This window comes from Malaclemys terrapin, chromosome 2 (assembly GCF_027887155.1).
Source record: "Malaclemys terrapin pileata isolate rMalTer1 chromosome 2, rMalTer1.hap1, whole genome shotgun sequence".
Lineage (NCBI taxonomy): Eukaryota > Metazoa > Chordata > Testudines > Emydidae > Malaclemys > Malaclemys terrapin.
The window spans coordinates 284,705,554-284,726,480 of NC_071506.1; the positions used below are offsets into that span (position 1 = coordinate 284,705,554).

The 20,927-nt window shown below is 43.9% G+C and overlaps 1 protein-coding gene across 4 annotated transcripts; it reads left to right on the forward strand.

Moving 5' to 3' along the window:
• Window positions 1–587: 587 nt before the first annotated feature.
• On the forward strand, window positions 588–15,348 carry LOC128830960 (zinc finger protein 354C-like). Of its 4 annotated transcripts, none has more exons than XM_054016948.1 (5): window positions 588–650; window positions 2,699–3,295; window positions 5,467–5,587; window positions 12,001–12,093; window positions 13,382–15,348. In XM_054016948.1, exons 2-5 carry the CDS (start codon window positions 2,930–2,932, stop codon window positions 13,912–13,914), a joined length of 1,113 nt encoding a protein of 370 aa, XP_053872923.1. In that variant the 5' UTR covers window positions 588–650; window positions 2,699–2,929; the 3' UTR covers window positions 13,915–15,348. The 4 variants fall into 4 exon arrangements, 3 of the variants coding, with proteins under 3 accessions (XP_053872923.1, XP_053872922.1, XP_053872924.1); XR_008443717.1 differs by lacking the exon at window positions 588–650 and adding an exon at window positions 711–803 and having other exon boundaries at window positions 13,269–15,348; XM_054016947.1 differs by lacking the exon at window positions 588–650 and adding an exon at window positions 711–803.
• Window positions 15,349–20,927: the final 5,579 nt, after the last annotated feature.

A 20,927-nucleotide genomic window follows, 5' to 3' on the forward strand; every position in this document is an offset into this window, starting at 1 on the left:
TCCGGGGAGAGCAAGGAGGGAGGGCTGAGTACGACTGAGGGGAGCTCTGGGGGGGCTGGGTGTGACTGAGGGGCGCTCCAGGGACAATGGGAGCTCCGGCGGGGCTGGGTGTGACTGAGGGGACGTGTCGGGGGAGGGGCGGGAGGCAGTCTCTGGGAGGCGGGACAATACCTACCAACCAGATAGTTTGGGGGTGAGGCGGCAGGACGGATTACAACAAGTCCCGGTTGTTTGACCACAGACTCCCAGCCTGCACCAGCTCCCCGCTCGCTCGCTCTCAGGGCTTCAGCAGGGTCGACAGCCGTCTCCACCAATCAGAACTAGGCGTCCTGCCAGCTGCGGGCCAATAGGAATGCCCAGGTCGGAGCGGCCCGCCACTGTAGTTTGGAGAGGAGACTCCCGGGGGAAAGTGGAGGCTGATTGGTTCCTCAGGCCCCTGGATCACCAGTCAGAGGACGGGAGCCGGAAGAGGTTGGCCAATCAGAGGGGAGGACGGAAGAATGGTGCCGTTGCAGTAAGACAGAAGTTTACCGGCGTTCGCTAGCCCGTGTGGTAGGGCGCGTGGCGCCGCCGTTACCCGTCCTAACTGGCGTCGATTCTGATTGGTCGTTGTCCTCGCAGCCTATCATAACCTTTCCCTGCGCTCGTGGGTGGGTAGTCGTCTCCCATTGGTGGCGGAGACCAGAGGCGTGCGCAAGGTGGGGCCGTTACAGGCTGCTGCGCGCGCCGAGGGAGGGCGAAGGGCGTGGGACGGTGATGAAGGGAGGCACGGAGAGGGGGAAGATGGCTGCCCAGCAGTGGAGGTGAGAGAGTCTCATGGAGCCCCTCTGGGAGGGGCTGCCAGGGGGGAGAGGCGCCACTTCCCATGATGCCCCGGGGCGAGGGAGTGGGGCTGCCCCATCCTCAGGATGCCCCGGGGCGAGGGAGTGGGGCTGCTCCCCGATAGTTCTGTGTGGGCCGTTGGGCTGGGTGTTGCCCACCCCCCAGGATACAGTGGGGCTGTGTGCTCCCCGGCCCGTAATGCACCGGGCCAATGGGTTGTGTGAGGTGGGTTGTACATTCCCCACAATGCACTGGGGTGCGGAGTGGGGCGCCCCCCCCCCCACAGTGCATCAGGGCAGTGAGCCAGGGGCTGTCTGCCCCTCGTAGCGTGCTGTGCTGATGGATCAGGGCTGCCCAGGCATGATGAACCAGAGTGGAGGTTTCAGAGTAACAGCCGTGTTAGTCTGTATCCGCAAAAAGAAGAACAGGAGGACTTGTGGCACCTTAGAGACTAACAAATTTATTAGAGCATAAGCTTTCGTGGACTACAGCCCACTTCTTCGGATGCATATAGAATGGAACATATAATGAGGAGATATATATACACACATACAGAGAGCATAAACAGGTGGGAGTTGTCTTACCAACTCTGAGAGGCCAATTAATTAAGAGGAAAAAAAAAAAAAAAACCCTTTTGAAGTGATAATCAAGCTAGCCGAGTACAGACAGTGTGATAAGAAGTGTGAGAGTACTTACAAGGGGAGATAGTCAACGTTTGTAATGGCTCAGCCATTCCCAGTCCTTATTCAAACCGGAGTTGATTGTGTCTAGTTTGCATATCAATTCTAGCTCTGCAGTCTCTCTTTGGAGTCTGTTTTTGAAGTTTTTCTGTTGTAATATAGCCACCCACAGGTCTGTCACTGAATGACCAGACAGGTTAAAGTGTTCTCCCACTGGTTTTTGAGTATTTTGATTCCTGATGTCAGATTTGTGTCCATTAATTCTTTTGCGTAGAGACTGTCCGGTTTGGCCAATATACATGGCAGAGGGGCATTGCTGGCACATGATGGCATAGATCACATTGGGTTCACTATGCCCCTTCTCCCCCCATTGATGTGGTGGAGCAGGGCTACCTGCATGTCCCCAGTGTGATGGAATGGTGCTTCTCCTTGACACAATACACTGGTGGTGTGCTACTCGCGTGACCAGAGTGTCAGGAACTTCAGACACTTCCAGATATGTGGAAATGGTCAAGAGATTTATTCCAGGGAAAGGACATACCCCAGAACTGGTTCTGGGATAGCTGGGGTTAAATGCATTCCCAACATTCTCCTTTCTAGAGTCCCTTCTCTTGACATTTCCTTTTCCTTCACACATGCCTCCGTCCCAATTTAAAATGTAGATACATATCTGATTTGTTGACTTCAGTCCCCTGTGCATCAGCATATACTTGAGTTCTTGCACTCCAACATGTTTCTTCTAAGAGCTCCTTCCTGCCACTGGACGTTCCATATGTCGATCCTCTGAGACTTGCTCCTACTTCAGTGTGCAACCAAAGTCTCCTCTTCCTGACAAGTATAAAGCTGACATTTCCTCATATGAATCGCTCCTTTTGGACATTGTACATCACCTTTCTGTTGCTTCCTTCTGTGTAACCCTAATGTTATAAATATTTCTTTGCTCCTGAATATGGCAAAATTCTTAGCAAATATCCTGATTGATAGGGTGTACTTGTGTGTATGCATAATGTAGGGGTGTTTAATATATGGGAGATGTGCATGGTAATGTTAAATTATGTTATTTTAAAAGGGACATTTTAGTTTGGGGGTTGTAAATAGGTAGTTGGAATTGTGGAAACTGTATACCAGTATATGGTTTAAGGAAGAGCGGTATTAATTTAAGAAGCAGGAGGCTGACTTTTCTTTGTATTTTACAGATGTCAACTATGCTGAGGTCTGCATGTGTCCTACATTGAAGTCTGGCTCCACGACTACATTTTGCTTCACTGTGAACTTAATCTTTTCCTGTATTTTACAACACTGTACGTTGTTGAGGTGCATATATCTACTGGTCTTAATATTAAAGCAATAGTTGATTATAAACCCTTCAAACTGACCTCTTGGCATCTTATTACTGTTTTAGATTTGCTTCTACTGCTCATTTTACAATGGTTTATTGCTCAGCTTTGAACTGTCAAAATGCTACGAGTGGGGTATATAAGAACAGTACAGTTACTTTCTATGGCTTTCCTTTACATAACAAACCTCTCTTGAAGCAGTGGATTCACAACATGGGTCGGGAAATGGGAACTCCATCGAAACATCAGCGACTATGTTCTAAACATTTTGAGGACAGTTCTTTTGAAATTGATCCTCTAAAAATTAGGAAAAACCGGCGCCTACTGAAAGAAGCAGTTCCCAAAAAATTCATTTTGGGCGAAGATGGAAACTGGCTTGTTGGAACACCTCAAAGTTTCTGTGGTGGAATAAGTAATAAAACTCGAAAACGAATCCGGAATCCTGAACATTTAAAGGTAATTTAAATATTTGATATTCTATTTGTTTCTCTTAAATTAAGAGAGCATAATAAGAGAATACTTGGATGGGAATTCTCCAAGGGAACACCTAGGTGCTGCAGGAAATAAAAAATATAAATGATTCAGTAGGTTGCACTTTTCCCTTTGAGTTGCTACTTAACATTGTGCACCATAGAGTTAGGAGGCATATGGTTGTTGAGCTCTTGTGAATACAGAAAATATCATGGTACTTTTCTCTTGATCATGTTTCAGCTTGTGCAATTACATTCTGCCCAAGTAAAAATTTCTGCTTGGCATGTCAGTTGGATACTGTACTCTTCTTTACTTCCTGCTCTAAAATGGATCCTGAGCCTGCAAACCTGTACTTGTATGAGTGAGTAATCCTTACTCATGTGAATAATCTCATTTGATTTGGGATGACTTGTTTGTAGTATAGAGCTTATACTATGTACTATTGTTGTAGCCAGCATGTTAGAGAGAGAAGAGTGGGAGATTATATCTTTTATTGGACCAATTTTTGATAGTGAAAGGCAAGTTTTTGAGCTACACAGACCTCTTCTTCAAATCTGGGCAGACCTTGCTGGGGACTGTTAAACAGTGTCTTAGGCCTAGTGTGGGGGATCGATCTAAGTTACACAACTTCAGCTACGTGAATAACTTAGATCTACTTACCGCCGTGTCTTCACTGTGGTAAGTCAACTGCTGACGCTCTCCCGTTGACTCCGCCTGCGCCTCTTGCTCCGGTGGAGTCGACGGGAGAGCTCTTGGCGGTCGATTTAACGCGTCTTCACTAGACGTGATAAATAGACCCCTGCTGGATTGATCGCTCCGGAGGTAAGTGTAGACATGCCTTAAGTTTCTGTTCAATTCAGTATCTTGTACATCAGTTTTGGGTGGCGATCCTGTTTAGGACCAGATATTACAAACCATCATCTGAGTAGTGCTTACTCATGGAATAGTTTCCTAATGTAAAAGTGAATATTCATATGACTACAGATTTGTAGAACTGGATCCATAGGTTGTACAATTGATAACATTTGTGAAACACTTAGATACCCCTTTGAATGAAAGGCAATACATAAAGGCAGAGTGTTCGCTCCTAATATTACCAAATGGATACAAGCCACGTGGGAACAATAATACTGATCAGGCAAGTATTGATACAACTTTACATGTAGTTTGTATCTTTTAATATTAAAATTAATTGGGCGGGGAGCTACAAGCTAGATGTGAAATTGGCAGTCTTGGATGTATTTGCACTAGCTTTTCATTGATTTTTTTTTTTTTTTTTATTTTCTAAATGTTATGTTTATAACTGTAGGAGCAAAGAAACGTCATCAGAGATTGTTTAATCTGTGTGGAGGTTGTGGGCATTACACAAGATTCAAGGCCAAAAGAAGCACTTCCTATCTGGGAAATGGAAGAGGAAGTAGATTTAAGAAACTGCAGCTATAATACTGCACTCAACTCTGCTCACCTCAAATCAGAAAGATCTAGATGAGTTGTAAGGAAATGGAAAAAAGGAGCAACAAAATAGATTAAAGGGTTGGAGGGTTTGATTTGTAAGGAAAGATTTAAAAACATTTTTTTTTTTAAATATGTATTGATGATGGAGCGATACAACAGTCTGCCAGTATTTGGAAGGTATAAATGCTAAAGAGGGAGAGGAATTATTCAGTGTGGTACAAGACAGTATAGAAGTAAGGAATTGTAAATGAGCAAAGGAAAATGTAAGTTGATTATCAGGAAAAAGAAATCCTGGCAGTGAGATCTATTAAACTGTGGAGTTGCCTCATAGCTTGAATAATTTAAAATACATTGGACAAAGAAAGCACTGAAGAGTGTGCTGAAGAGAACAAGTGCACTGAGTTTCAGAGATTGGCCAAGATGACTTTAATAGTCTTTACTTCTACCTTTTGATTCTGTTGCTTGGGAAGTCATGATTTCAGTGAAGAGCTAAGGAATACCACCTTGAAACGATAATACTGACTTTGAGAGAGACATAGACATAGCAGTATAAATATCTAATTCCTCTTTGTAAAGGAGATATACAGTAGCATGAGTGCCATCAGAAACATCCAGCAAATGTCTGCTCATTTAATATTCTCAGAAAGGCCCTTGTCAGGATGTAATCATAGATACTAAGTTTGCAATATTTTTTATTTCAGGTCCCAGGGACATTTGATAATGTTGCAGCTCCTGAAGGGAAGAATTTAGAAGAGTGGCAAAAAGAGCTTTACAAAAAAGTGATAAAGGACAATTATGAATCTTTAATCTCACTGGGTAAAGGTCAGTTTTCACTCATTCTCTGGAAGTTGTGAAATATGTACAGTTCTTGGGCTGGCTCCAGTCTGGTTTCTCAAATCCTTTGATTGCTGGTGGATCAGTTCTTAGATGTTCCAAAACCTTTGTGATAGAAGATCAACTCCATACGTCCTTTTCTGTAAAAGGAGATTGATAGACACAGTCATGTTTCTAATACCTCTATATCCACCGTTTTCCTTCTGTGAATAATGTTTATGCACTATTTAGTTGTGTATGTTGAACAACACATGCACAGATGCTATTTTCCATGTGTGATGTGGATGAAACATTCCTTCAGTAAAGAATATTTCAAGAATAAAGTAGTTAAGTAATTTGTGATTATATCCCTTCTAATTTATATGCCAACTCTAAAACAAGAAAAAATGACAATGGGAAAGATTAGGGGTGTGTTCTCTTCCTCATGAAGGGGATCTGGACTTTCAGCTGATTTATAAACTGCCAAGTGATTTAGTACATGTGGTGTGATTGGGATTCTCCCTGAATTTCCTGAAGGGAGCAAAACTCAAACATTCTGCCTGTCTGCAGGATCTTTATTAAAGTAATCTGCAAATCCTTTCTGATCTTTTTTAGGATTACTTATATTTTAGCATGTATTTTTTTTTTTTTAGTTCTAAGATTATTTTTACCCCCCCCCCCCCCCCCCTTTAAAGTATGCCTTTTGGGCACATACTTTCATCCTCAGCAGTTTTTGCTTAATTTTAGGTGAAAGAATTACATCACAAACCCCATGGACCTTTTAATCATGAAGTTGTAGTGTGAACTGCTCCTAGTCTGATTCCCTCCTTCCCCACCTCACCTCCTCTCCCCTCCCAGTACCTGGTCTGTATACAGTTTTTGTACTGACTTAACTGCTATGGTGGTGGTGGTGGTGGGGGGTTATCGAAGTAGTTAAATTAGTACAACCCCATGTGTGGTGCTGTTTCAGAAAATTAGGAACACCTGCAGGGAAAAAAAAACCAATAGCCACCTGGGAAAATGTTGGTTTAAGTGACTTGCTCAACATCACATGGGAACTCTGCGGCAGAGGCAGAGATAGAATCCAGTTCTCCAGGGCACTGTTCAGTGGCATTAACCATGAGGCCACCCTTTCTCTTCCTGCAATTCCCTGCCTCATTTGCTGCACACCTTCCAACTTCTGCAACAAATGAAGCAGGAGTCCTACAGACTAGACAACAACCTCTTTCACAACACAACCCATATCTATTGTCAAAGCACAATCCGTCTTTTACAAGGAATTGGGCAGGAGTTGTTTGAAAACATAGTCTTTAATTATGTGATGATCTACTATCATAATGCATAAGCACAAGGGGGCTGAATTAAGGTTATAGGAGTCCTTCATTCATGCTTGATTTTGTAACCTTAATGTTCTTTTAATGTAGTTTTTTGGATGAAATTTCTTAAGTATTCCTTTTTTTAATTTATCCTGAGGAACCATATTGTCCTTCCCACATGGGTCATCAGCAGAATTAGGATCTTTAGATCCATACAGACCTCTACCACTTGAGGTAATAGACAGGTTTCAGAGTAGCAGCCGTGTTAGTCTGTATCCGCAAAAAGAACAGGAGTACTTGTGGCACCTTAGAGACTAACAAATTTATTAGAGCATAAGCTTTCGTGGACTACAGCCCACTTCTTCGGATGCATATAGAATGGAACATATATTGAGGAGATATATATACACACATACAGAGAGCATAAACAGGTGGGAGTTGTCTTACCAACTCTGAGAGGCCAATTAATTAAGAGAAAAAAAACTTTTGAAGTGATAATCAAGCTAGCCCAGTACAGACAGGTTGATAATAAGTGTGAGAATACTTACAAGGGGAGATAGATTCAATGTTTGTAATGGCTCAGCCATTCCCAGTCCTTATTCAAACCGGAGTTGATTGTGTCTAGTTTGCATATCAATTCTAGCTCAGCAGTCTCTCGTTGGAGTCTGTTTTTGAAGTTTTTCTGTTGTAATATAGCCACCCGCAGGTCTGTCACTGAATGACAAGACAGGTTAAAGTGTTCTCCCACTGGTTTTTGAGTATTTTGATTCCTGATGTCAGATTTTGTGTCCATTAATTCTTTTGCGTAGAGACTGTCCGGTTTGGCCAATGTACATGGCAGAGGGGCATTGCTGGCACATGATGGCATATATCACATTGGTAGATGTGCAGGTGAACAAGCCCCTGATGGTATGGCTGTGATTAGGTCCTATGATGATGTCACTTGAATAGATATGTGGACAGAGTTGGCATCAGGGTTTGTTACAAGGATAGGTTCCTGGGTTAGTGGTTTTGTTCAGTGATGTGTGGTTGCTGGTGAGTATTTGCTTTAGGTTGGGGGTTGTCTGTAAGCGAGGACAGGTCTGTCTCCCAAGATCTATTCACTGGGCCCCTTTCAGGAGTCGGATTTGGCTTAAAGCAACAGAGGGTCCTGTGGCACCTTTAAGACTAACAGATGTATTGGAGCATAAGCTTTCGTGGGTGAATGCCCACTTCGTCCGATGCATGTAATGGAAATCTCCAGAGGCAGGTATAAATATGCAGGCAAGAATCAGTCTGGAGATAACGAGGTTAGTTCAATCAGGGAGGGGAAGGTCCTCTGCTAGCAGTTGAGGTGTGAACACCAAGGGAGGAGAAACTGCTTTTGTAGTTGGCTAGCCATTCACAGTCTTCGTTTAATCCTGATCTGATGGTGTCAAATTTGCAAATGAACTGAAGCTCAGCAGTTTCTCTTTGAAGTCTGGTCCTGAAGTTTTTTTGCTGTAAGATGGCTACCTTTACATCCGCTATTGTGTGGCCAGGGAGGTTGAAGTGTTCTCCTACAGGTTTTTGTATATTGCCATTCTTAATATCTGACTTGTGTCCATTTATCCTTTTACATAGGGACTGTCCAGTTTGGCCAATGTACATAGCAGAGGGGCATTGCTGGCACATGATGGTGTATATAACATTGGTGGACGTGCAGGTGAATGTACCGGTGATGTTGTAGCTGATCTGGTTAGGTCCTGTGATGGTGTCGCTGGTGTAGATATGTGGGCAGAGTTGGCATGGATTGGTTCCTGAGTAAGAGTTGTTATGGTGCGGTGTGTGGTTGCTGGTGAGAATATGCTTAAGGTTGGCGGGTTGTCTGTGGGCGAAGACTGGTCTGCCTCCCAAGGTCTGTGAAAGTGAGGGATCATTGTCCAGGATGGGTTGTAGATCACTGATGATGCGTTGGAGAGGTTTAAGCTGAGGACTGTAGGTGATGCCCAGTGGAGTTCTGTTGGTTTCTTTCTTGGGCTTGTCTTGTAGCAGGAAGCTTCTGGGTACGCGTCTAGCTCTGTTGATTTGTTTCCTTATTTCCTTGTGCGGGTATCGTAGTTTTGAGAATGCTTGGTGAAGATCTTGTAGGTGTTGGTCTCTGTCCGAGGGGTTGGAGCAAATGAGGTTGTACCTCAGTGCTTGGCTGTAGACGATGGATCGTGTGGTGTGTCCGGGGTGGAAGCTGGAGGCATGAAGGTAGGCATAGCGGTCGGTGGGTTTTCGGTACAGGGTGGTGTTAACGTGGCCATCACTTATTTGTACTGTGGTGGCTAGGAAGTGGACCTCCTGTGTAGATTGGTCCAGGCTGAGGTTGATGGTGGGGTGGAAGCTGTTGAAATCGTGGTGGAATTCTTCCAGAGTCTCCATCCCACGGGTCCAGATGATATCTTCATCATCAATATAGCATAGGTAGAGAAGGGGTGTGAGTGGACGCAAGCTGAGGAAGCGTTGTTCCAGGTCAGCCATAAAAATGTTGGCATATTGTGGGGCCATGCGGGTGCCCATGGCGGTGCCACTGGTCTGGAGGTATATATTGTCACCAAATTTGAAATAATTGTGCATGAGGATAAAGTCACAGAGCTCAGCAACAAGCTGTGCTGTGTCATCATCAGGGATACTGTTCCTGACAGCTTGTATTCCATCGGTGTGTGGGATGTTTGTGTAGAGAGCTTCCACGTCCATGGTAGCTAGGATGGTGTTTTCTGGGAGATCACCAATGCATTGTAGTTTTTTCTCAGGAAATCAGTGGTGTCACGGAGATAGCTGGGAGTGCTGGTGGCATAGGTTCTGAGTAGAGAGTCCACATATCCGAACAATCCTTCAGTGAGAGTGCCAATTCCAGAGATGATGGGGCGTCCAGGATTTCCAGGTTTGTGGGTCTTGGGTAGTAGAATAACCCCGGTCAGGGCTCTAAGGGTGTGTTGATTTGTTCCTGTGTTAGTGTAGGGAGTGTCCTGAATAGATGGTGCAGTTTCTTAGTATATTCCTCAGTGGGATCTGAGGAAAGTGGTCTGTAGAATTTGGTATTGGAGAGTTGTCTGGCAGCCTCCTTCTGGTAGTCAGACCTGTTCATGATGACAACAGCACCTCCTTTATCAGCCTCTTTGATTATAATGTCAGGGTTGTTTCTGAGGCTGTGGATGGCATTGCGTTCTGCACGACTGAGGTTATGAGGCAAGCGATGTCGTTTTTCCACAATTTCTGCCTGTGCATGTTGGCGGAAGCATTCTATGTATAGGTCCAGACTGTCATTTTGACCCTCAGGAGGAGTCCATGTGGAGTAGTTCTTCTTGTGGTGTTGGTGGGAGGGTATCTGTGTACCAGTGCACTGTTCAGTGTTATCTTGAAAGTATTCTTTGAGTCAGAGGCGGTGAAAGTAGGCTTCCAGATCACCGCAGAACTGTATCATGTTCGTGGGGGTGGTAGGGCAAAAAGAGAGTCCCCGAGATAGGACAGACTCTTCTGCTGGGTTGAGTGTGTAGCTGGATAAATTGACGATATTGCTGGGTGACAAGTATCAGAGGGGTAGCCGTGTTAGTCTGAATCTGTAAAAAGCAACAGAGGGTCCTGTGGCACCTTTGAGACTAACAGAAGTACTGGGAGCATAAGCTTTCGTGGGTAAGAACCTCACTTCTTCAGATGCAAGACTTGTACTTCTGTTAGTCTCAAAGGTGCCACAGGACCCTCTGTTGCTTTTTGCTGGGTGAGTTAGGGGTACCACTGTTGTGGCCTCATGTGGCAGGTAGGATTTTAGATAGCTTACGGTCCTTTTTCCTTTGTAGAGCGGTGAAGTGTGTAATGTAGATCTCTTGTCTTAATTTAGTAAAATCCATTTGTGTGGAGGGTTGGTTATTTATGAAAGTCTCCAGGTTGGAGCGCTCTTTTTTGATGTTTTCCTGTTTGCTGTATAGGATGCTGATCAGGTGGTTCCTCAGTTTTTGATAGTGTATGGCATAATCTCTCACTGTGGTCTGTGCAGCATGTAAATTAAATTAATGGAGATATCCTATCTCCTAGAACTGGAAGGGACCTTGAAAGGTCATCAAGTCCAGCTCCCTGCCTTCACTAGCAGGACCAAGTACCAATTTTGCCCCAGATCCTTAAGTGGCCCCCTCAAGGATTGAACTCACAACCCTGGGTTTAGCAGGCCAATGCTCAAACCACTGAGCTATCCCTCCCATGTAGATAGCAATGGATTTTTCACCGTCAGTCCATTTGGTATGATGTCCATCCGTTTGCATTGGGACATCAGTGGGTTTCAGAGGTATTTGCTAGACTGCAAAGGAATATTAAATGGACTGAATGACATGTTCTTTGGAGAGTGTTTTCTAGTGACTATAGAGCCTTCCACCCCTGTGCTCCCAGCCTCCCGTCTGCTCTTATCCCCTGGCAGACTCCTGCCCCTTCTCCTAACATCCAGTGTCTTCTGCCCCAGCTCTGCATCTCTTTTCTCCTCACCTCTCTGCCTTTGAATCAGGCAGCTTCATCCTTCTCCACGCTACCTAGGTGTCTGCACCAGGAGCATTGAAAGCATAGGAGAGAGAGTCTCCCTGCTCTTGGTTTTAGTGTCTGGTGTTAGTGTCCCCCAGCAGGTAGGAAGAGCAATTGCAGGGAAAGTCCTGCTCAGCCCATGCATCCCTGGGATAGAGCATGCTCAGTTGCTCTGTAGGGATGGTGCAGTGCAATCTGTCGGTACATAGGAGTTGTGTGGGGATGGAGAGGAAAATGCTATTTGCAGCTGCAAGGTGTGCAAATAGCAGTGATGTCAGCAAGGGGCAGAGTTTAAATTCCAGTCCCTTGGGTTTTCATGGCAAGGTCAAAGCCACTGTTTTTAAACAGACATTCATGAAAACAGGGATTTTGACAAAAATAAATAAGTAGACCAAAAGTCTCATAAGCTGAAAAGGTGAACAGACTTAAAAATGGTCACCTTTAACACTGTTACCTCTGCTCAGTTTACCTACTGTCACAGCAATGTAAGCATCTTAGTTTCAGATAATGTGACATTCTTTGAAGTTTAAAAAATAACCAGTGAATATTAAGATATTATGGGAATTTTTTTTGTTCTTTGTCCAAACTATTCAGTCTCCAAACATGATATGCAGTCTAGAGAAGAGCTACGTGTCAAGGCTCAGCGGGGCTTGGAGGAAAGAGAAATGTCTATGAATCCTCGCATAGGTGAGTAATGGATTAAGACATCTCAGAAGAGTAAATGACTTAAAGCTGGCAAGAGAAACCATCATGATGAACTCTTATAGTTCTGTCTTTTCTCATGTATTGCTATTTTATAACAAGATCTTCTCATAAGTTCATTATAGATATGGGAACCAGTGAACTTTCTGGTCTAAGGCAGTTTCTCTCCTTTCATCCCTCCAATTTCTGAGTGTTTGGATGAAATGTTGTGTTATTACTAGTATTTTTTAAATATTAAAAATCATACTGATATAAATTTACATAACCTTTTTTTAAATAAATGGTATGATATATGCCCTACCTTGCAGAACATGTGGTCTAAGATGAAACATCTCTTTTGGTACTTATATGGCCACCATTACTAACATGGAAAAATAATTTAGGAAGGGTGATGGTGGTGAAGAATTATTAGTAAGGAGCATGAGGTAGGGAGAATTCCATGAGATGTTTTAACAAAAGGTTTGAAGGAGGCAAAAGAGGATGCTTGGCAAAGAGGGATGATGTTCCAAATGTAGGGGCACTCTAAGGAGCAATGCTAAGAGTCGGAGAAGGGAGCAGTAAGGTGAGAGAACAGGGAGGAGCATGGGAAATATAGAGGGAGTAGGGGGGAAATGAGAGCAGAGATGTTGGAGACAGGATGATACGTGCGTTGAAGGAAAGGACATATTTCTATTTAATGCAGTATTAAAGAGGGAGCAAGTGAAGGGGGCAGGGAGTTAAGTGATTCAGTTTGAGTGACAGGGAGAAAGATGACACTAGCAGCAGCTTATTGTATGGAGTAGAGTGGAAGGGGTTAGAATCAAGGCAGCCACAGAGAAGGTTACAAAAATCAAGAAGTGAGATGGCAAAGGTATGAACAAGGGCTTTGGCAGTAGCAATAGAGAGGCACAGGTGGATTTTGAGGGTATTAAAGTTGCAGAATCTTCATTACTGGTGATATTCATGGCTTCTAATAGGGATGGTTTACAAAGTCAAATCTATCTGGTTAAAATGCATGGAGATAGATTAGATGACATAATGTGGAGTTCTTTCAATCTAAATTATTTAAACTTCTGGAATTGGCAGCTTATGAGAGGCATTTCATATGCAAAAGTTTGAGTGACATACATTATTTACTGGTCCGATAAGTTATCACTTTTCTGTTTTTTGTTTCCCTCAAGGAGCAATATGACCTACAAGCATTGTGTGCATTATGGATCAGGAATGTTTTATTCTTAGGAGATTTCCTTTTCCCAAGCAGATGAAATGAATGATTGGATTCTTTTTATTCCAGTGGATGATGGGATTGAGATCAAAACTGAAGTGCAGGATAATGAGGAAGCTCCAGAAAATATGAAACTGCATGGATCGTTTTCAGGAAGATCAGAAGACCTGGTTTTCCAAACTCCTGACAAGGGAATAACTTGCGAGAGTCATTGGAGCACAGCAACAGAGCCGTTGAATCTTTCTGGAAGCAGAATGGGTAACTCGACTCTTGGGAAAGGAGATTCCAATACATTCAAAGACATCCTTTTCTACCAGGAGACACCCACAGGAGAGAGACTATACCTATGTACAGAATGTAAGAAAACCTTTAAATTGAAGATAGGTCTTTTAAAACACAAGCGAATTCATGCAAAAAAGAGTCCTGTATCATCATACATATGTACAGACTGTGGAAAAAGCTTTGGTCGCCATGCAGATCTTATTAGACACCAGAGAACTCACACGGGAGAGAGACCCTATAAATGTACAGAATGCGAGAAAAGCTTTACTGAGAAACCAAGACTTACTAATCACTTACGGACTCACAACATCTGCCTGTAATCACTGTGGCAAAAGCTTTATGGGAACTCATTTTCTTCTCAGTCACCAACAAATCCATCTGAGAATATGGACCATACACATGTACCAACTATGGGAAAAGCTTTTGTGTAAGAAGACATTTTATAACACTGAATTGGATCTGTCATTGTAGCTCATCGGTTTAAACCTTGAGAAGCAACTGAATTTATTAGCTATCAAAATGATTCATGCAAGGGGGGAGAACGGACATATAAAAGTGTACTGACTATACCAAAATTTTTATTCAAAAAAGCATATTCTAAAACACCAACTAACCTATACTAGAGAGAGACTGTATCGTTGCAGAAAACATGGGAGAAGTTTGACATGAGGAACCTTTGATCACATCACCAGAGAATTTACGGAACAGAGCAAGATAGAAATTAGAGCTTCAAAGAGCCTTAGATCAGTTTAAGAGATTGGGCTTCTTGATGTTAAAAACAGGAAATAAATGGTAAAGTCCATTAAGCGCAGTCAAATGACAGTGAGTGAAAGCACCAACGCATGTTAGTAGTCCAAAGACAAAATGTAGTTCAAACTTCCACAGTTTAGAGTAATTTACAGCACATGAGATGCAGGCTTCATTTTTGAGCTCCTGGAAGAGAAAACAGACATGGGTAATGTTCTCCTTTCTGTCGCTTCTGTGCAACATGAATGACGAGAGGCAAAATTTATGTGGGATTATTCTTCTCTCTAAACCAAAAGCAGCACTGGTTCCAAATTCAGAGGAAGCATCAGCAGATGGAGATAGGGAAAAAAAACAGTGGAGTCATCTGCTTAAAAACATAATCAAACATAGGTCAGAAAATCTTACCAAACCCGTGCATCTTGTTAAATGCCTTGCTTAAAGGTGGCCTGCAAACAATTAAAAAACACCTGGTTTTGTGCCCCCCCCCCTTTTTTTTTAAACCTTATGATGTGGACTTTCTTGTCTGGGGCGGGTGGGGGGGCAGGGAAGGGGGTATTAAAATAAATCCTCCAAATTCTATAGGGAGTTGACTTTAACATTGCCCAATTGTGCCTACATATGAGCAGTTAGGGAGAACCAAAGAGGGGGGAAAAGAGTAAAATGTTGTATTGTATGATCAGCTGTACAGTGAAGAGTGCTACATTGTAGTATACATAATAACATTTGTTTTCAATGAATGATGCCTGGTAACTAGGGTAGGGAGGTGCCCGGTTTTCGACTAGAAAATCCAGTCAAAAAGGGGATCTGACGGCGTCCAGTCCAATCTACTGACCGTACAACAAGTCCCGTCACTGAGGGCGGGGAGGCGCCTGGTCACTAATCTGTGCCAGCTCCTAGTCAGCTGGGGCCGCCTCCTACCTGCACTGGGTGGCTGCAGCTCCCAGCCCTGGCTGTGCAGGCGTGTCCCTCCTGACCAGGGCAGAGGGGCAGAAAGGGGAAAAGCAGCAAGTGACTGGGGAGGGGGGAAGAGAAGCGAATGGGGGTGGGGCCTTGGGGGAAGAGGTGGGGCAGGGCTCGGGGGGCTAAGGCAGGGTGGTTCCAGCTGGAGTGTCCGATTTTTAAATACAAAGTTGGCAACCCTACTGGTAACTGAACTAATGGGGAGGTTTGCCAAGATTTTTATTATTCTAATTGCTCTAACTTAGTTTTATTTTTCCTCTATTAAATGTTTGTATTATTACCTGGCAGGTAAGCAGTTAAAATAATTAATTTTGCAAGATGCACATTGAATAGAGCAAAAGGTGGTCCACGGACTGCTTGGTGGTGGGTATGCAGAGAGCTGTCTGGTCTCATGTTGCTGACTTCTCCTTACAACTGCTAAATCACATGAGAGACAACTAAACCTACATTAAATACTTTCCAATTATTACTTTCCCATGTAAGCAGTTGCTGTAGAATGATATGCGCTCCTAAATAGGGATTCTCTGCAATCACGAATGAGTGGGCATTTGATCCCCTAAATGATCTCTCCATTAAAATGTGATTCAAACCATGAAATGGTTCAAGAACCCCCTGAAATAGAGGCCTCAATCTGGCACTCTAGTTACACTCCTGCAATTGGTGGCTTAGGTGCAACTGAGAGCAGAATCTGGTCAAACAACTCTGTGTAGAATGTTTTCCCCTCTTGTGCAACAAGTACAACAACAAAAGTAGTTCCCACCCTTGGGAAGGATCCATCTGGTAGCAATAGCTCAGTTACAGAGTTCTTCCTGAGCAAATAGTGATGACAGGTAGAAGATAAATGCAGAACATCTACCAACACAAGTAAACAATAGCTACTGAGGATGCAAAACTTTATCAACTTGTGGAGCGTGAGCCTCATGCTCCACAAGTGCTCTGCAGAACAATAGTAGGACCTAGCGTTTACATATAGGCTTGGCAGAATTAGATATATTTAAAAATAATTTTAGCAGATAATATGAGTGTATTTTAAGCATTTGAAATTTTTTAGTGATTTACACTTTCACTGTTGTGCAAAATTATGGGTTTTAAGCTTTTTTTGTTTCAGTTTGAATTTTCACAGTTATAGGAAATTGGGGGGGATCAGACAATTATTTCAAGATGGTAGACATTGAGATGCAAAGAGTTAAAGCTTTATCAACCATTAAAACACAAATTTCCAACATCATATGTCAAAATATCCTTAAATCTACAAATCCGACCTGTTTTAATTATTCATTCTCTAGTCTATTTGTAACAAGCTTTATTCAGAAGTCTAAATCACTGGATTTGACCTTAAGTTCTCAATCGGCATTTTTCTTACTTTGCCTATCTGTAAACAGCAGTTATTATTGATGGAAATATTTGTTGTTGATTTGTGCTTACCTGTGGTGAAATTGACATTTTCTGACATTTACTGATAAAAATCTAATCCTTCCAAGCCTAGTCATATAGCACTTTATATGTTCAAATGGTAATCAAATAAAACGTTAAGCAGAAAACATTGAACACTGAAGAGGCTTGACAATAAAATTAGATTCTCCCACAGAATACAGTGAAAGCTGTTGGGCAATAGGGGTGAGCTCCTATAGAATGCAATGGGAATTAATAGCTAGAGGAGGCATGAGTTTTGGAGGGGTATAGAAATGGGGCATTCTGTATTATTTTTTTGAGCAACAGCTCAAAATCTTGAAGGGAGACCAAGAACCAGACTCCTTTTTTGTTGACATGGATTGTTTTTCCTTAGTTGGAAATGAGACCAGTAAAAGAACCAGGAACCAGTCTTTGTATTTATCACTTAGTGAAAATTGCACTTGCATGTAGGCAGAAGCACAGTGATAGGGTGTGTAAATGACACAATATGGGCTTTCCCCCATCTGGGACTGAGCACATTTGCAAAAAGAGGACTACTCCCCTTCCTAAGAGCCTTCTGCTAAGTATTTCACTGAATTAACATGATTATATCCTGCTAAACACTGCTGTGCTAGTGAAGTGCAGTATCTTTGTGTGATAAAGAAAGTGCAAAGACTTTATTGAACCTAAAATAAAGTGAAAAAGAAAATATGGAGCTTCAGCAGGCCATTTGGAACTAACGAAGATAAGTTTTATGTTTTGTTTCCAAAGATATAGGGCCTGTTCCTGATTCCCTTGAAGTCAATGGGAATCTTGCCATTGGCTTAAATGGGAGCAAGATTGGACCCATAAGTGAATAGTTTGTATGTGAATTTAACCTCCTCCCCCACCCCAAAAAAAGCAATGAATGTTATACTGTGTAAAATGAACAGGTATTTTTCATGCAAGGTTGGTTGTCTTTACTACTACTGTTTATTTCTGAAGGTATCTTTTCTGAGTTCAGTTAACATCTTATTTAAATGTTTGTTCCTTGAATCTCTGCTAAAAGCAACCCTATTCTCTCAACACAGATCCTGAAAACATACTTTAGATTTATGCCCACCACTAATAAAATATGAAACATTGTTGCTAGTGTGATGACTACTTGAACAGGACTTTCCCAATCCCTTCTTTACCCAAGGAGAGGACTGTTGCAAAGCCATTTACTGTGTCTCTAAACAGAATTAATATACATACAACCCATAAACATGAAGATGTCTTTATGTAGATACTTGTATTTTTGATGCTGCTTTTTGTGGTATCCTGTTGTGTTATGTTGCAACAATCTCGTATGTACCATATTTGAAGCTAGTTTGCTATTAAGATTCAATAAAGATTTTTTTTAAGTGATTGCTGTCAAATGACGAGTTACAGCATGAGCAAAACATCCGAGAGCACAACGCAATAAGCAATTGTCTTAGTCCAAGGGGATGTTTTAGAACAGTGGTCCCCAACCTTTTCCGTGGGGCAGGCGCCGGACGACTAGCCGCCGAGGACCGTGGCCGCCGGACAAGCCGCTGCCAAAATGCCGCCGTGAAGTGGCAACGTCAAGAGGCGTTGCTACCAAAATGCCACTGTAAAGCAGTGTCATCAAGAGGCGTCACCACCGAATTGGTGGCATTTCGGCGGTAGCGCTTCTTGACGTTGCTGCTTCTCGGCGGCATTTCACTGGGCTGCTTGTCCGGCGGCCAGCAGGTGGGCGCACATGGATGCCCCGGCGGGGGCCATGGCGCCCGTGGGCACCATGTTGGGCACCCCTGTTTAGAATAAATGATAGTAGATCTGAACTCTGTCAAAGAAGTGCAGGAAAGATGCCAAATCTAGTAACTCTTTTATCCAGCATTTGTTAGCTGATTGCCGCTGAAGTGTGTAAATGGGGAGGGGACAGAAGTGACATTGCAGGCACACAGTAAACATTATTTACTATTTGTATTACTGTCATGCCTAGGAGCTCTAGTCATGGACTAAGACCCCATTGTGCAATGGCCATATTATGCCTTTACCTGTATAGGGGGTGTCAACATTCTGTGAATGTAAAATAAGCCTTGGGCCATAGCATATTATTTTGCCAGGAAGTGTAGTGAAGCGGACAGTAGAATAAAACCTATAGAGCTTTGCGAGTCTTTACTTCTGTTGAGTAGCCAGGTTAAGGTCTGGCAATGCCATATAAGGATTTTCTGCCCTTCATATTTGAATGGGTTTGAATTGTCTTGCTGACATAAATAAACTTTCCCTGTCACACTGATCTGTCCCGTTTGTGATTACAGTACAGTCTGCGAGTTCATCATTAATATTGTCCATAGGTGATGTTTATTTTTAAAATAATCCATAAGGTGCCTAATATGTTGTGCGTGCTAAATAATAAATAACAATACTGACTCCACAGGTTCTAAACTTGTAGCAGCATTTTCAGGAAGAGAATCCAATGCACAATAACAAATAAGCTCATGGTCCCTCCCTGCCTCCCTCTAAGGGGGAATGAAAAGCAGATAACAACTCTACCTCTATTTGTTGTTCCTCTGTTGGGCAAGTAAAACAATGAGCAATAGATACCTATGTCCTGCTAAATTGGGGTTGGGCTGGTGCCATCTTCACATTTAAACATTGTAAGGAAGAATGCGAGCTGTAGACACATAGCTGAGGTTCCTGCCCCTGGATTCGGTTCATCCATGTCTGGCTGGTGGTGGGACTGGCTAAATGCCCAAACAAATTTGTTAGTCTCTAAGGTGCCACAAGGACTCATTGTTTTTGCTGATATAGACTAACACGGCTGCCCCTCTGAAAGCTGGCTAGATTGAGACTCCACTGCAAACGGATCCTGACTCTTGCCGTAGCTGGAGCCCCGGCCACACGGGGCACAGCTGCTGATCCCTGTGGTACCCCTTTGTTTGCTTCCCCCGTGCAATCTTTGTACATATCCCCATTTCTACAACCGGTCTATAGTTGTGCATCCACAGCCTCTTTTCTCTGCAGGCGTTCACAAACAGCCGTCACTCTTGGACACTGTGGGACAGCTGCTGGAGGGCTGTGAGGGTGTCTACACTCACACTTCATTGACCAGAGCCGGTAAGTTGAACATGGCTCCACTTCCTTCCGGTCCCTGCCTGGTGTTAGTGTGTCCTCACACTGGGGCACTTACAGCAGCGCGAGCCAGTGTAGACGCAGGCACGTGGCGTCACAAAGGCCTCCCCGAGGGCGTTGGTTCGGTCTGACAGCCGGGCGAACCCGGGGAACAAGCCCGAGACACGGGGCTCTGCCCAGCCCGTAGCAGGAGCGGAACTCGGCCGGGCCGGGCCCGCTGGAGAAGCCCCGCCCGGGGGGGCCATGGCCGAGCGGGCCGCTGCCCAGGTAAGGACCGGGCGGGGTCGGGGCTGGAGCCGGGGCAGAGCCGTTTGCAGCTGAGCAAGGACCGGGACTTTGCTGGTCCTCAGCCGCAGGGACCGGCCCGCCCGGCCAGCAGCGACCGTGCCCGGCTTGGGCTGCGCATGGAGAAATCTGCAGTGTGTAACCCCGCCCCAGGGTTGTAGGGTGCCCGGGACGCAGCGGTGCGGGCGGCTTCCACTGCTGGAGGGAATCAATAATCGCTGACTAGTGTGGAGCCCGGCTGCCGGGCACAGCTGGCAGTGCCGTGGGCCTGGCATGTCTCCCTCTCTCCTCTGGAACAGGATCTGCCCTGCGGCGCTGGAACGGTTTGTATAGTGGGGCTGCTGAGAGCCATTGAGCTAAACGGTGTCACCCCTGTATAGAACGGAAACCACTCCAGCACCTGTGGATCTCTGTGTAGACTTTGTCCCTTAGCTGTAACCTTCCCAGAGACTTACCAGAAATATCTTTCTTCTGCTCCTTTAAAGCTGCAGATGGACAGCATGGGGAAGAGTCTGGGTGCAGTCTAGTCACTGCCAATGGTGGAAAAGTAGATTTGGATTTTACATTTCAGCTTTGCCATTGGATCCTCGCTGGGTTACTATAAACCATGCGTGACCTGGGTCTTCCGTTGACCAATTTATTTAATTTATTTATTTATTTATTTTTGAAGTGTTCTCAAATCAGGGTCAGTACTTCCAGGGAGCACTGATTAACTGTGTGCCAAAGAATTAACAACATTCTTTGGAAGAGAGCTCTGGATTCTTTTGGATTCCGTCTCCCATTCTAAACCTTAAACCAACAATATTACCTAAATAGTTAGACAAATACA